At 46.1% G+C, this 15,298-nt stretch overlaps 2 protein-coding genes across 2 annotated transcripts in view; one reads left to right on the top strand and one right to left on the bottom strand.

Annotated features, from left to right (window-relative positions):
* Positions 1-11,299, top strand: part of LOC123980941 (retinal guanylyl cyclase 2-like) — a 51,103-nt gene extending 39,804 nt beyond the window's left edge. Inside the window, exons 15-23 of the mRNA XM_046065567.1 lie at positions 1,453-1,601; positions 1,700-1,863; positions 2,495-2,618; positions 2,695-2,763; positions 3,864-4,038; positions 4,126-4,224; positions 4,321-4,406; positions 5,191-5,276; positions 9,676-11,299. Of these exons, the coding sequence (XP_045921523.1) occupies positions 1,453-1,601; positions 1,700-1,863; positions 2,495-2,618; positions 2,695-2,763; positions 3,864-4,038; positions 4,126-4,224; positions 4,321-4,406; positions 5,191-5,276; positions 9,676-9,763 (1,040 nt within the window). The 3' untranslated portion in view covers positions 9,764-11,299. The remainder of the gene's footprint in view (positions 1-1,452; positions 1,602-1,699; positions 1,864-2,494; positions 2,619-2,694; positions 2,764-3,863; positions 4,039-4,125; positions 4,225-4,320; positions 4,407-5,190; positions 5,277-9,675) is intronic.
* Positions 1-15,298, bottom strand: part of LOC123980885 (zinc finger protein 208-like) — an 808,576-nt gene that overhangs the window by 210,832 nt on the left and 582,446 nt on the right. The gene's annotated exons all lie outside the window — the stretch shown is intronic.

The raw sequence follows: 15,298 nt of genomic DNA, 5'->3' as shown, positions 1-15,298 counted from the left end.
TCTGATTACCTGTCTGTCTGGTTACCTGTCTGATTACCTGTCTGGTTACCTGTCTGTCTGGTTACCAGTCTGTCTGGTTACCAGTCTGTCTGGTTACCAGTCTGTCTGGTTACCAGTCTGTCTGGTTACCAGTCTGTCTGGTTACCAGTCTGTCTGGTTACCTGTCTGTCTGGTTACCAGTCTGTCTGGTTACCTGTCTGATTACCTGTCTGTCTGGTTACCTGTCTGGTTACCTGTCTGATTACCTGTCTGATTACCTGTCTGTCTGGTTACCTGTCTGGTTACCTGTCTGATTACCTGTCTGATTACCTGTCTGTCTGGTTACCTTTCTGTCTGGTTACCTGTCTGATTACCTGTCTGTCTGGTTACCTGTCTGGTTACCTGTCTGATTACCTGTCTGTCTGGTTACCTGTCTGATTACCTGTCTTTCTGGTTACCTGTCTGTCTGGTTACCTGTCTGATTACCTGTCTGGTTACCTGTCTGTCTGGTTACCTGTCTGTCTGGTTACCTGTCTGATTACCTGTCTGATTACCTGTCTGTCTGGTTACCTGTCTGGTTACCTGTCTGTCTGGTTACCTGTCTGATTACATGTCTGTCTGGTTACATGTCTGTCTGGTTACCTGTCTGGTTACCTGTCTGTCTGGTTACCTGTCTGGTTACCTGTCTGTCTGGTTACCAGTCTGTCTGGTTACCAGTCTGTCTGGTTACCAGTCTGTCTGGTTACCTGTCTGTCTGGTTACCAGTCTGTCTGGTTACCTGTCTGATTACCTGTCTGTCTGGTTACCTGTCTGGTTACCTGTCTGTCTGGTTACCTGTCTGTCATGTTACCAGTCTGTCTGGTTACCTGTCTGTCATGTTACCAGTCTGTCTGGTTACCTGTCTGGTTACCTGTCTGGTTACCTGTCTGTCTGGTTACCTGTCTGGTTACCTGTCTGGTTACCTGTCTGTCTGGTTACCTGTCTGATTACCTGTCTGTCTGGTTACCTGTCTGTCTGGTTACCTGTCTGTCTGGTTACCTGTCTGTCTGGTTACCAGTCTGTCTGGTTACCTGTCTGTCTGGTTACCAGTCTGTCTGGTTACCAGTCTGTCTGGTTACCTGTCTGGTTACCTGTCTGTCTGGTTACCAGTCTGTCTGGTTACCTGTCTGGTTACCTGTCTGGTTACCTGTCTGTCTGGTTACCTGTCTGGTTACCTGTCTGGTTACCTGTCTGGTTACCTGTCTGTCTGGTTACCTGTCTGGTTACCTTTCTGATTACCTGTCTGTCTGGTTACCAGTCTGTCTGGTTACCTGTCTGATTACATGTCTGATTACCTGTCTGTCTGGTTACCTGTCTGATTACCTGTCTGTCTGGTTACCTGTCTGGTTACCTTTCTGATTACCTGTCTGTCTGGTTACCTGTCTGGTTACCTGTCTGATTACCTGTCTGTCTGGTTACCATTCTGCCTCTCAGAGATAGTGGAGCGTCTGAAGCAGCCTCCTCCTCTGTGCAGACCTCTTGTTTCGGTGGATGAAGCTCCTACAGAGTGTCTCAGCCTGATGAACGATTGTTGGAATGAAGATCCGAGTAAGAGGCCAAACTTCGATGAAATCTTCAAACAGGTGAGACAGCCTGACAGCTGTCTCTATGTTTTCTTCTGAGTACTCGCCATGTTTTACCCTGACCCAGGAAGACCTGTGCTTTTTTTTGTGTGTTGTAGTTTCGGGGCATTAACAGAGGGAAGAAGGCCAACATCATCGACTCCATGTTGAGGATGTTGGAGCAGTATAGTTCAAACCTGGAGGATCTGATCCGAGAGCGAACAGACGAACTGGAGATTGAGAGAAACAAGACAGATAAGCTGGTGGGACAGCTCCTGCCAAAGTAAGACACTCATTTAAAACTGAAATCATGAAGTACAGCAGTGACACCAGCATCACCTCATTTACACCCTCCTCCATCACATCTAGGATGGAACCTGTTCCATAGCTGCAGATTGGTTCACCAACACAGAGCAGTTTCATTTACAATCACCTGAAAACACGTGACATCACAGTGACATCACCACCTCACCTGTTTACTCAGCTCCTCATCACATCCTGTTTTAAAATGTCTCCATTCAAGCCTACATGTCTAAATTATGATACCTTTTTCTTTTATTTATTTATGTATTTTGAAGTTTTTTATAAATGGTTTAGATTTTGAGTCGGGTTCATTTGGGTACTGGTCTGCTTTAGAATCTCAGTCTGGTTCATTTGGGTACTGGTCTGCTTTAGAATCTGATCCGGGTTCATTTGGGTACTGGTCTGCTTTAGAATCTGATCTGAGTTCATTTGGGTACTGGTCTGCTTTAGAATCTCAGTCTGGTTCATTTGGGTAGTAGTCTGCTTTAGAATCTGATCTGGGTTTATTTGGGTAGTAGTCTGCTTTAGAATCTCAGTCTGGTTCATTTGGGTTTTAGTTTGCTTTCAGCCCTTTGGCTCTCTCTAAATCTTACTAAACGCATGTGTTTCAGATCCGTGGCTCAGTCTCTGAAGAAGGGGAAGCCGGTCCGACCTGAACACTATTCAGACTGCACCCTTTACTTCAGTGACATCGTTGGGTTTACCACCATCTCAGCTCTCAGTGAACCCATCGAGGTACAAACTGTTCAGACACTTGCTGATCATCTGTTTCCATCACTGTTTTACTGACACTTTGTGTGTGTGTGTGCAGGTGGTCGACCTGCTGAATGACCTCTACACCATGTTTGATGCTATCATTGCTACTCATGACGTCTACAAGGTAGGAACCAGAGACCTGCGCGGGCCTGTGATCCCACTCCTGCTGATTTTGTGACCATTACCGCCCGCTCCCGCAAACATGGTGACATGCAGAGTAAAGAAAAGGACACAAATGTTTTGCTATTCTAAATGCTCGGAAAAACCGACATAAATCATTGCATTTGTTTTTGTCAGTAACAACTGAGAGGTTTGTTGTATTTCTTTTATAAGCCCGTGTGACAGAAATGTAAAGCTGTGCAATGAGTAAACCTCACTCTCCTACACCTTAAGAGACACACTGGTGACCGACGCTAGTGCCCATGGGTTTTTAGCCTCCTCGTTAGTGTGTCCGCCGTCGAGTCAGGCTCGTGCGGTACGTTTTCGGGAGCAGCCACATATCCTCACTTTAATGTTCTTTTCAACTTCCTTTGTTGATTCCATCTTATCAGTGCTAGCTAAATCCCTGGACCCGCAGTATATTTTTTGCTGTGCTCTCAAAATCACACAGCCATTAATGTCCAAACCGCTGGCAACAAAAGTGAGGACACAAGGACACAAAATGTCAGCCATGCAGACCAGTTTGATGCAGTGTGCGGCGTATGGGCCCTGACAGGCTGACCCCCCACCCTTCTGCAGCAGTGCTGGCAGCACTCAGACGTTTCCCAAATACAACCTCTGGATATGACGCTGAGCACGTGCACTCAGCTTCTTTGGCCGACCATGGCGAGGCCTGTTCTGAGTGGAACCTGTCCTGTTGAACCACAGTACTGTATGTTCTACAATGATTCTTTTGTGTAATTGCACATTTATTTCCTGCACTTGGGTAATTGTAATTGCACAGAGAAACAGACTGGAGCTGCTCACAGTGGACTGTGTGGCACTGAAGTTAAGAAGACAACTCTCTCTGTGATCATTTTCCATCTGGATAAATCCCATCACTCAGCTGTTTCATTAACTGACATGAAAACTAGTGTTGAGAGTTTCTAACTCATCAGATATCTGAATAGAAGCTTTATCTTTCTGTGCTAACAAATGTCATGATCAATGATTCACTGATGCATGTTGCAGAAATTAAATCAAAATATAAACTTAGCCTCAGACCGCTATGCGTTCTGTTTACAGGTAGAAACTATCGGAGACGCCTACATGGTGGCTTCAGGTGTCCCCAACAGAAACGGAAATCGACACGCAGCTGAAGTGGCCAACATGTCTCTGGACATCCTGCACTCCATAGCAGCTTTTAAGATCAAACACATGCCCGAGATTAAAGTCAAAATACGCATCGGACTGCATTCAGGTACACACACACGTTTGGAATCAGAGTGTGTCAAAGCTGAGGGCTGAACACCTGACTGGACCTGTCTCTCTGTCGGTCTGTCTTCAGGGCCGGTGGTAGCAGGCGTGGTTGGCCTCACCATGCCCAGGTATTGTCTGTTTGGAGACACGGTGACCACCGCCTCGCACATGGAGGCCAGCGGACTGCGTACGTAGAAAACAATCAGTGAACTAAACCAGCGCATTAGACATAAAACCTCTTGTTCTGTTTGGTGGTATTCAGTGATGATTCTGTGGTCTCCAGCCTACAGGATCCACATCAGTCTGAGTACAGTGAAGGTCCTGACCAGTCTCAAACTGGGATACCACATAGACACCAGAAAGGCACAGGTACGCAGCGTGACACTCATTAGCAAACACAGGTTGTTAGTTTTGGGATGTCAGTTGATGATGCAACGATCAAATGCAAATGAAATTTTAAACATTAGGGGTTGTTTACAAAAAGATCTTTGGTGATTTTAACCTAATAAATGTTACGTGATTGTAAAAGTGTAATTTTTAAGTAAATGACTAAGCCATAAAAATGTTATGTTCAAAGCATAAAAATATGTAGTAGTCACAAAAGATGTAGTGTTGATAAAAACATTTTGGTTGAAAGAGGCTGAATGCTGATGCCATTTGTTGGAGGTTTCATTTCCACCGTGACCAAGTGTTCATGGTGGGAACTGATAATATCAGACAAACAATTTTCCATGTTTTCATTGAACACACCTTGGAAAGATTCACAGTGCAGGGTAGGAAATATATGTGAACCCCTGGATTTAATAACTGGTTGACCCTCTTGACAGCAATAACCTCAACCAAACATTTCCTGTAGATCAGACCTGAACAACGGTCGGGAGAAATTTTGGACCGTTCCTCTTTAAAAATCAATTTCAGTTCAGCAATATTCTTGAGTGTCTGGTGTGAATGGCTATGTTGAAATGAGGACTCTGGCTGAGCCACTCCAGAAGGTTTACTTTCTTCTGCCGTTCTGTTGTTGATTTACTTCTGTACAAACTGACCAGCCCCAGAACCATCAGCTCAACAAGCATCTGCTCGAGATCTGCACTATGATTAACAGTGATGTTAATGTGTTTAGAAATGTGATCCAATGAAATGTTTGTCTTTGTAGGTGAAGGGAACAGTGGACACGTACTGGCTGATGGGTCGAGATGGTTTTGATAAACCCCTTCCTATTCCCCCAGACGTCACTGGAGGGTAAGAAACCACATATGGGACTTGGAGGTAGCGCCTCTCCGTCAGCATGAATGATTAGCTTCTGTTTCCGTCAAGCAGCCAGTATCCCGGCCTCTCCGTCTGCGTGAATGATTAGCTTCTGTTTCCGACGAGCAGTCAGTACCTCGGCCTGTCCGTCGGCGTGAGTATTTGGTTTCTGTTTCCGACGAGCAGTCAGTACCTCGGCCTGTCCGTCGGCGTGAGTATTTAGTTTCTGTTTCCGATGGGCAGTCGGTACCTCGGCCTCTCCGTCCATGTGAATATTTAGTTTCTGTTTCCGATGGGCAGTCGGTACCTCGGCCTCTCCGTCCATGTGAATATTTAGTTTCTGTTTCCAATGGGCAGTCGGTACCTCGGCCTCTCCGTCCATGTGAATATTTAGTTTCTGTTTCCAATGGGCAGTCGGTACCTCGGCCTCTCTGTCCATGTGAATATTTGGTTTCTGTTTCCAACGAGCAGTCGGTACCTCAGCCTGTCCGTCCACGTGAATGATTAGCTTCTGTTTCCGACGAGCAGTCAGTACCCCGGCCTGTCCGTCGGCGTGAGTATTTAGTTTCTGTTTCCGACGGGCAGTCAGTACCTCGGCCTCTCTGTCCATGTGAATATTTGGTTTCTGTTTCCGACGGGCAGTCGGTACCTCGGCCTCTCTGTCCATGTGAATATTTGGTTTCTGTTTCCGACGAGCAGTCGGTACCTCGGCCTCTCCGTCCACGTGAATATTTAGTTTCTGTTTCCGACAGGCAGTCGGTTACCTCGGCCTGTCCGTCGGCGTGAGTATTTAGTTTCTGTTTCCGACGGGCAGTCGGTACCTCGGCCTCTCTGTCCATGTGAATATTTGGTTTCTGTTTCCGACGGGCAGTCGGTACCTCGGCCTCTCTGTCCATGTGAATATTTAGTTTCTGTTTCCGACAGGCAGTCGGTTACCTCGGCCTGTCCGTCGGCGTGAGTATTTAGTTTCTGTTTCCGACAGGCAGTCGGTTACCTCGGCCTCTCCGTCCATGTGAATATTTAGTTTCTGTTTCCGACGAGCAGTCGGTACCCCGGCCTGTCCGTCCACGTGAATTTTTATTTTCGGTTTCCAACAGGCAGTCGGTTACCTCGGCCTCTTCGTTGGCATGAATATTTAGTTTCTGTTTCCGACGGGCCGTCGGTTACCTCGGCCTGTCCGTCCATGTGAATATTTAGTTTCTGTTTCCGACGAGCAGTCGGTACCTCGGCCTCTTCGTTGGCATGAATATTTAGTTTCTGTTTCCGATGGGCAGTCGGTACCTCGGCCTCTCCGTCCGCGTGAATGATTAGCTTCTGTTTCCGACGGGCAGTCGGTTACCTCGGCCTGTCTGTCGGCGTGAGTATTTAGTTTCTGTTTCCGACGGGCAGTCGGTTACCTCGGCCTCTCCGTCCGTGTGAATGATTAGCTTCTGTTTCCGACGGGCAGTCGGTTACCTCGGCCTCTCCGTCCGCGTGAATGATTAGCTTCTGTTTCCGACGAGCAGTCGGTACCTCGGCCTCTCCGTCCACGTGAATATTTAGTTTCTGTTTCCGACGAGCAGTCGGTTACCTCGGCCTGTCCGTCCACGTGATTATTTAGTTTCTGTTTCCGACGAGCAGTCGGTACCTCGGCCTCTTCGTTGGCATGAATATTTAGTTTCTGTTTCCGATGGGCAGTGGGTACCTCGGCCTCTCCGTCCGCGTGAATGATTAGCTTCTGTTTCCGACAGGCAGTTGGTACCTCGGCCTGTCTGTCGGCGTGAATATTTATTTTCTGTTTCCGACGAGCAGTCGGTTACCTCGGCCTCTCCGTCCGCGTGAATGATTAGCTTCTGTTTCCGACGAGCAGTTGGTACCTCGGCCTCTCCGTCCGCGTGAATGATTAGCTTCTGTTTCCGACAGGCAGTCGGTTACCTCGGCCTGTCCGTCGGTGTGAGTATTTAGTTTCTGTTTCTGACGAGCAGTCGGTACCTCGGCCTGTCCGTCCACGTGAATGATTAGCTTCTGTTTCCGACGAGCAGTCGGTACTTCGGCCTCTTCGTTGGCATGAATATTTAGTTCATGTTTCCGATGGGCAGTCAGTACCTCGGGCTCTCGTCCGCGTGAATGATTAGCTTCTGTTTCCGACAGGCAGTCGGTTACCTCGGCCTGTCCGTCCACGTGAATGATTAGCTTCTGTTTCCGACGAGCAGTCGGTACCTCGGCCTCTTCGTTGGCATGAATATTTAGTTTCTGTTTCCGACGAGCAGTCGGTACCTCGGCCTGTCCGTCCACGTGAATGATTAGCTTCTGTTTCCGACGAGCAGTCGGTACCTCGGCCTCTTCGTTGGCATGAATATTTAGTTCATGTTTCCGATGGGCAGTCGGTACCTCGGCCTCTCGTCCGAGTGAATGATTAGCTTCTGTTTCCGACAGGCCGTCGGTTACCTCGGCCTGTCCGTCCATGTGAATATTTAGTTTCTGTTTCCGACAGGCAGTCGGTACCTCGGCCTCTTCGTTGGCATGAATATTTAGTTCATGTTTCCGATGGGCAGTCAGTACCTCGGCCTCTCGTCCGCGTGAATGATTAGCTTCTGTTTCCGACGAGCAGTCGGTACCTCGGCCTGTCCGTCCATGTGAATATTTAGTTTCTGTTTCCGACGAGCAGTCGGTACCTCGGCCTCTCCGTCCGCGTGAATATTTAGTTTCTGTTTCCGACAGGCAGTCGGTTACCTCGGCCTGTCCGTCCATGTGAATGATTAGCTTCTGTTTCCGACAGGCCGTCGGTTACCTCGGCCTGTCCGTCCATGTGAATATTTAGTTTCTGTTTCCGACAGGCAGTCGGTACCTCGGCCTCTTCGTTGGCATGAATATTTAGTTCATGTTTCCGATGGGCAGTCAGTACCTCGGCCTCTCGTCCGCGTGAATGATTAGCTTCTGTTTCCGACGAGCAGTCGGTACCTCGGCCTGTCCGTCCACGTGAATGATTAGTTTCTGTTTCCGACGAGCAGTCGGTACCTCGGCCTCCTCGTTGGCATGAATATTTAGTTCATGTTTCCGATGGGCAGTCGGTACCTCGGCCTCTCGTCCGAGTGAATGATTAGCTTCTGTTTCCGACAGGCCGTCGGTTACCTCGGCCTGTCCGTCCATGTGAATATTTAGTTTCTGTTTCCGACAGGCAGTCGGTACCTCGGCCTCTTCGTTGGCATGAATATTTAGTTCATGTTTCCGATGGGCAGTCAGTACCTCGGCCTCTCGTCCGCGTGAATGATTAGCTTCTGTTTCCGACGAGCAGTCGGTACCTCGGCCTGTCCGTCCACGTGAATGATTAGTTTCTGTTTCCGACGAGCAGTCGGTACCTCGGCCTCCTCGTTGGCATGAATATTTAGTTCATGTTTCCGATGGGCAGTCGGTACCTCGGCCTCTCGTCCACGTGAATGATTAGCTTCTGTTTTCGACAGGCCGTCGGTTACCTCGGCCTGTCCGTCCATGTGAATATTTAGTTTCTGTTTCCGACAGGCAGTCGGTACCTCGGCCTCTCCGTCCGCGTGAATATTTAGTTTCTGTTTCCGACAGGCAGTTGGTTACCTCGGCCTGTCCGTCCATGTGAATATTTAGTTTCTGTTTCCGACGAGCAGTCGGTACCTCGGCCTGTCCGTCCGCGTGAATGATTAGCTTCTGTTTCCGACAGGCAGTCGGTTACCTCGGCCTGTCCGTCCATGTGAATATTTAGTTTCTGTTTCCGACGAGCAGTCGGTACCTCGGCCTCTCCGTCCGCGTGAATATTTAGTTTCTGTTTCCGACAGGCAGTCGGTTACCTCGGCCTGTCCGTCCATGTGAATATTTAGTTTCTGTTTCCGACAGGCAGTTGGTTACCTCGGCCTGTCCGTCCATGTGAATATTTAGTTTCTGTTTCCGACGAGCAGTCGGTACCTCGGCCTCTCCGTCCGCGTGAATGATTAGCTTCTGTTTCCGACAGGCAGTTGGTACCTCGGCCTGTCCGTACACGTGAATATTTATTTTCTGTTTCCGACGAGCAGTCGGTACCTCGGCCTGTCCGTCCACGTGAATATTTAGTTTCTGTTCCCGACAAGTAAGTGGGTACCTCGGCCTGTCCGATTAGTCAACTGTGCTTGAAAAAAAAAATTTCAACTGTTTTTAAGTTAACATTAAAAGATCTCTCTCCACTTACATTTAGCTGATGTTTTTATCCAAAGCGACTAACTGCTATATGTAGAGAGGTCGCACGCCTCAGGAGCAGCGAGGGGTTATGTGTCTTGCTCAGGGACACAGTGGTGGATGTGTCACAGTGTATTCAAACGTGGGTCTCCCACAGCAAAGGCATGTGTCTTATCCACTGTTCCATCACCTAACCTGCCTCTCCCTCTCTGTCTTTAACTTGTCTCTCTCTCAGGGCCAGTAACCATGGCATCAGCCTGGATGAGATTCCAGTTGCACGAAGACAAAAGTTTCTGGACCGACAGAAGAATATAAAGAAATGATGCCAACACACATGTGACCGTCACAATCATACATGTACACATATTTCTCAAAGCAACGTTATGAAAGATGTGGTTTTGTGTGTGATTTTCATATTTTGTGAACAAAAACTAGCAAATCACAAACTTTGCAGCATCAAGCAGGTGCAACAAGACAAGAAACAGATATTACAGACAAGTCCAACAGGAAGAAGGCCAGCTCGCTGTCTGTCTCACAGCCTTTTATTTCACAAAGCTCTCACCAACGTCTGTCAGCCTCTTGCCTGGTCACTTTTCCTAGCTCCATGTGACAACGAGTTCTTCTATCTCTTCTCAGATTCTGCCATGATATCCATACATACCACAAATTTAACAGTGTATACTTGTTGCTTCCTCTGATAGCTCGCTAAAGATTCATGTTGGTGCCGTAAAGCATCACGCCATTTTCACGATGAATGACCGGCCTGGATTTCAGTGTTACAATAATAGCACAGGGCCCAGAGTGGCACTGGCAGATATTTCAAGTCAGTTTAGCATCCAAAGGGTTCTGAAGTTGTCATCTTAATACAATGACTTCATAATGTTGCTTGAACAAACAGAAACATGAATAAACGCACAGACACACATTCCCATATATATATATGTATTAACACACACTACCTCGAGGACTGGACTCTGGTTTAAAATCAGCTGATGAGACATTTTCAGCCAAAACTCATGAAAACTAAAGCGACTTCTGAAAAGACAGTGACTTTCTGTTTGTAGCTGGAAGACGCTTGGCTCTGATTGGTCAATAACTTCCCTTCATCACATTAATATTGTCTGTGCCTCACATGGGTCTATAATACATAACACAGTCAAGACAGCTTTAAGTAGTTATAGCATCCTAACATAATACATGTAAATTAACAGTACTGACCCTGCTGTATGGCTGTACATACCCAATGATAACAAACACCTTCCCATACTGTAGTGGCATGTTCTTCAGTGCACTACATGCTGGGAAAGACACCCCCCCCAACGTACAGAATGAATGAATGTTTTTCTGCTTTCATATCCTCCTTACCCACCTCTTAACATTTTGTCCTAATGGAGCTGCAGTGATCGATAATCAGTTTGATTTATCCATTATTTCAGACAGTGAGAGTCATTACTTTGCTGTAGTTTGTTCTGGTCTAAAGTCACAAGATGTCATAAATATCTTTAGATAAATATCTGAATTATTAAAGAGGAACAGAACATGAAAAATATATTAAGATCTCATTATACATGAGAAAACTTCCCATCATCCTTTCAATCGAACCAGCCGTCTTTAAAGACCTCTAACTGAATCTCAGCATGCAAGCTTGGATGACCTTCGAAAGTGACAAAATAAATGATGGGCAGATGTGAGCTTAGCACTACAAGTGTTATGGTTCCAAGTGTAAATCAAAGTTGTAATAATCCCAGAAGCCACCAGTAGTATTATTTTTACCTTTGCCATCACTGTTTCCTGTAATGATCCCAGATTTCAGAACTTATTTATTACTGTATTTTAATTAAATTAAATATTCACTAAAACTGTCACTGTCAGTCAGTAAAATGTTTGTTGAATGTTGTTTGTAGTATATTTCATATTTCAGTGTTCATTCTAGTATTCACTTTTAAAGGTTAGGGGTAAAAATCTGTCTCGATGCCTCTCCCCGTGTCGTCTGACAACTTCAAGGTTTGGGGAAGAGGGGCGAAGGCTGGACACCGGCCAGCACATGTTACTCTGGGTTCTTCTGGCAGTGTGCACCCACACCGGAGAGAGCAGAACTAAATATGGTTAGGTTTAGGAGAAACCCAGCGGTAAGAAGATAGAACCCAGGGGTACTGAAGCATACTGGCTGTAAACTCATCCTGAGGACTGTAGTGTTTCACGAAGAATCCAGAAGTCTGTCTGAATTGTGATATAGGCCACGCCCATTATACCTAGCAAAATATGCCAAGGCTACTTTGGGAACTCCTCGTAGGCAGAGAGTCCGATCTGCGCAGACCTTTGCATGTAGAATCCATGGACGCTCCAAAAATAACATCCTTCTGTATCTTAAAGTGAAAACAGGATGTGATGTCATATGTCCGTGTAGGTCTGTCTGATCAACATGCAACTTGGGGCGGTACATTCACATACCCCACAGAGACTCTACCCAAAATGTGGCACCATTTAGCCACTAGGTGGTGCTAAAAATGAAGTGATCTCATATCTCCACATCAGTATGATTAACATGGAACTTGGGCCTTTAGTTTCCTGTGTCACCCTGAGGCCTTTAGCTGACACTAAAATTGTTCAGACAACTCCCACATAATGTCTTGCATTCAAAAACCTTATACGCACGTGTTTATTTACAATAAAAATATACAGTTTTTTGCAAAATCGGCAAATGTGTGAAACCTACTTTTTCAAACTCGGTGAGGCTATGTTTTCGGATGAGGATTAGCAAATTTGACCTATTGAATTAAATGTTTTTAAATCTCTGCGCTGCTCTCCACCTACAACTGGCTTTGCGCCAGTGAGACTGCACAGTCCCTTCAGGATTTTGCCATGTCGCCATTACAACAATTTGGAAATGTGACCTATCTTTGCCTTTTCCTGCAGAACGTTGTCACACACCAGCAAACTCACTTCTTTTTTTACAAGATGCAACAGACATGTTACCAACATCTCACACAGGCTGCTGCATCCCTTAAAGAATCAAGGTAAGCTGGTTGAAATATGCCGGGTCAGGATTAGTCCCAACAAATGTTTCAGCTATAATTCTAAAGTTTAAAAAAAATCACATCTACCTTTGCAGTTTTTACAGATTCCCACACTTTCATCACAAAAACACACCCAAGAACATTTTACATTTTTTTCCACAACGATCACAAAAATGCAGCAAAATCTTGGAGGAACTAACTGTCTGACTTGCATTAAGGTGACCTGTGGCCTGTACTATGAAGGGAGTTCATCCTACTCAGAGTTAACTCGTGTTATCAGGCAAACTCAGGGTAACAAACTCTGACCGCTACACTGGAGTTAAACGGTACTACGACAGTGTTGGTTAGATGAGTTGGTGTTAACTTAATTGCAGTTGGTTCACATAAAAGGGGCGTGTTCGGCCGTGCAGGCAGAGTTTCTTCACAACAGCGCATGCTCCGTATTATAAAGCCAGGGAGGCTTGTTGGCATCGCATGGAGTAAATTTGTTCTTATTGTAGTTCAAATCTCTGTTCTGTATTTTATTTTTATGTGTTATATGATTAAGATGTAAAGGTACAACTGCACATAAGGTCCACTGTAATAGAAACAGACAGATTCCAAGATTCCAAGTCAGAACTGAAGAAGTCCTTTGGATGAGGGACGAAACGTCTTCCAGTATCTTCAACCAAGTCCAGTTGCCCTTGATTTTAACATTCGTTGGAGAACTATGACCTGGATGACTGAGAATCTTCATAGACATCTTTCCAAGATTAATCTCCAAGTAAAAAACTTGAATATTCTCCTTATATTGTAGTCGCGCACTTCACTTTGCAAGGCTGCAACATCACACACACGTCTGCCGTGTAGTGTGCATGTGGTGGAAAGTTATATTAAACAGTGAGGAAATACTCGTGAGTTTAGCCCACAATCACTATCATGCACATCAGAGACTTTGCCTTGGATTGGGCGTATTCAGAAGAAAACACCAGAGTGATTTTTATTTTTTTTGACTTTTATGTCAGGGAAATTCAGGATTTTTGTTCCTGTAAATTTGACACATTTTTCTCGGTTATTAACCTCCAGCTTGCTCCGTATTATTTGGACACGCAAAATAGGCAATCTGAATATGTGAAAACACTCAGGAGTTTTCAGTTAGAGCCTCAGAAACTGTCCCGTTAATTAAGATCTCCTCTCTAAAATCACAGCTCGGCTGCAGGGCTCGCTGTCTGAACGTGATGTGTTCAGAATAACTTCATTTCAGCTGAAGCCGCAGTGGAACATGTCAGGATGAAATCTAAAAATGTTTTATCAGGTGCTGTGTATTAAAGGTCCAGTGTGTAATATTTCTGAGGATCTATTGACAGAAATGCAATATGATATCCATAACTCTGTTTTCAGCGGTGTACATTCGTGAGGACATATTGACAATAAAAGGGCAGCTTCCAGCATCGAAGCTCAGATCAGCAGCTGAACTTTTACTGCGCTGGTAGAAAAAACATGTAGCTGGATTGTAATTTCATTTAGTTCTTCTCCAGCGTTCTGTTATGGCTTTGTGACGTGGACAGAATGTTACCTTCCTGAGACAAACAGCCGATGAATATTATTGGTAAGGAAACTAACTATGGATTAATGCAGAGTACAGATGGTGTGTATTAATACTTCTCCTCAGTAACGCAGAGTACAGATGGTGTGTATTACAGTTTTTTTCAGTCGCTAACAAGCGTTTGTCCAATCAGTTGTCACATTTTCAAAACTCTAAACACAGTTAGCACAGCATCGGTCTTTTGTGGCCATACCATTCACACATTTCATGTCGTTTTCACACAATACGCAGTCAGTGAACACATTTCCACAATGCTTAAATTTTCTTAACAGACAAGCTATACCTCCCAACAAAATTATGGATTATTTTTGTAGTATTTACGAATGTTAACACACACTATCCCACAATAGCAAAAACAATATTCCAAACCTTAGATACAGTATAAAAACCTCTGTTTCTGCAATGATATCAGTTCGAAAACAATATATCTTGGCTGATAATAAACAAACATTTAAATAATTGACACACAGCTGATTTATGTTGGGTAAATTGGGCCAACCACAGCTGATTCCAGTCTGGCTTAGTGGCAGGGTTTTTTTCTTCTATTACATTGACACATATATATAAGGAGGACTTTGAGGAGTGATGTGTTTGGAAACAGAAACAGAAAAAGACAAACACTGTAATGTCTGGACGAAGAAGAGTAAGAGCAAGGGGCCCAGGGAGAAGAGCAGGAGCAGGGAGAGGAGCAGGAGCAGGGAGAGGAGCAGGAGCAGTGAGAGGAGCAGGAGCAGTGAGAGGAGCAGGGCCAGGGAGAGGAGCAGGAGCAGTGAGAGGAGCAGGAGCAGGGAGAGGAGCAGGACCAGGGAGAGGAGCAGGAGCAGGGAGAGGAGCAGGGCCAGTGAGAGGAGCAGGAGCAGTGAGAGGAGCAGGGCCAGGGAGAGATGCAGGAGCAGTGAGAGATGCAGGAGCAGTGAGAGGAGCAGGGCCAGGGAGAGATGCAGGAGCAGTGAGAGATGCAGGAGAGGTGAGAGATGCAGGAGCAGTGAGAGGAGCAGGAGCAGTGAGAGGAGCAGGAGCAGTGAGAGGAGCAGGAGCAGGGAGAAGAGCAGGAGCAGTGAGAGGAGCAGGGCCAGGGAGAGGAGCAGGAGCAGTGAGAGGAGCAGGAGCAGGGAGAGGAGCAGGGCCAGGGAGAGGAGCAGGAGCAGTGAGAGGAGCAGGAGCAGTGAGAGGAGCAGGAGCAGGGAGAAGAGCAGGAGCAGTGAGAGGAGCAGGGCCAGGGAGAGGAGCAGGAGCAGTGAGAGGAGCAGGAGCAG

This window comes from Micropterus dolomieu, linkage group LG12 (genome assembly GCF_021292245.1).
Source record: "Micropterus dolomieu isolate WLL.071019.BEF.003 ecotype Adirondacks linkage group LG12, ASM2129224v1, whole genome shotgun sequence".
Lineage (NCBI taxonomy): Eukaryota > Metazoa > Chordata > Actinopteri > Centrarchiformes > Centrarchidae > Micropterus > Micropterus dolomieu.
Note: the sequence above shows the minus strand (reverse complement) of the source record. Positions and strands in the feature narration are given on the sequence as shown.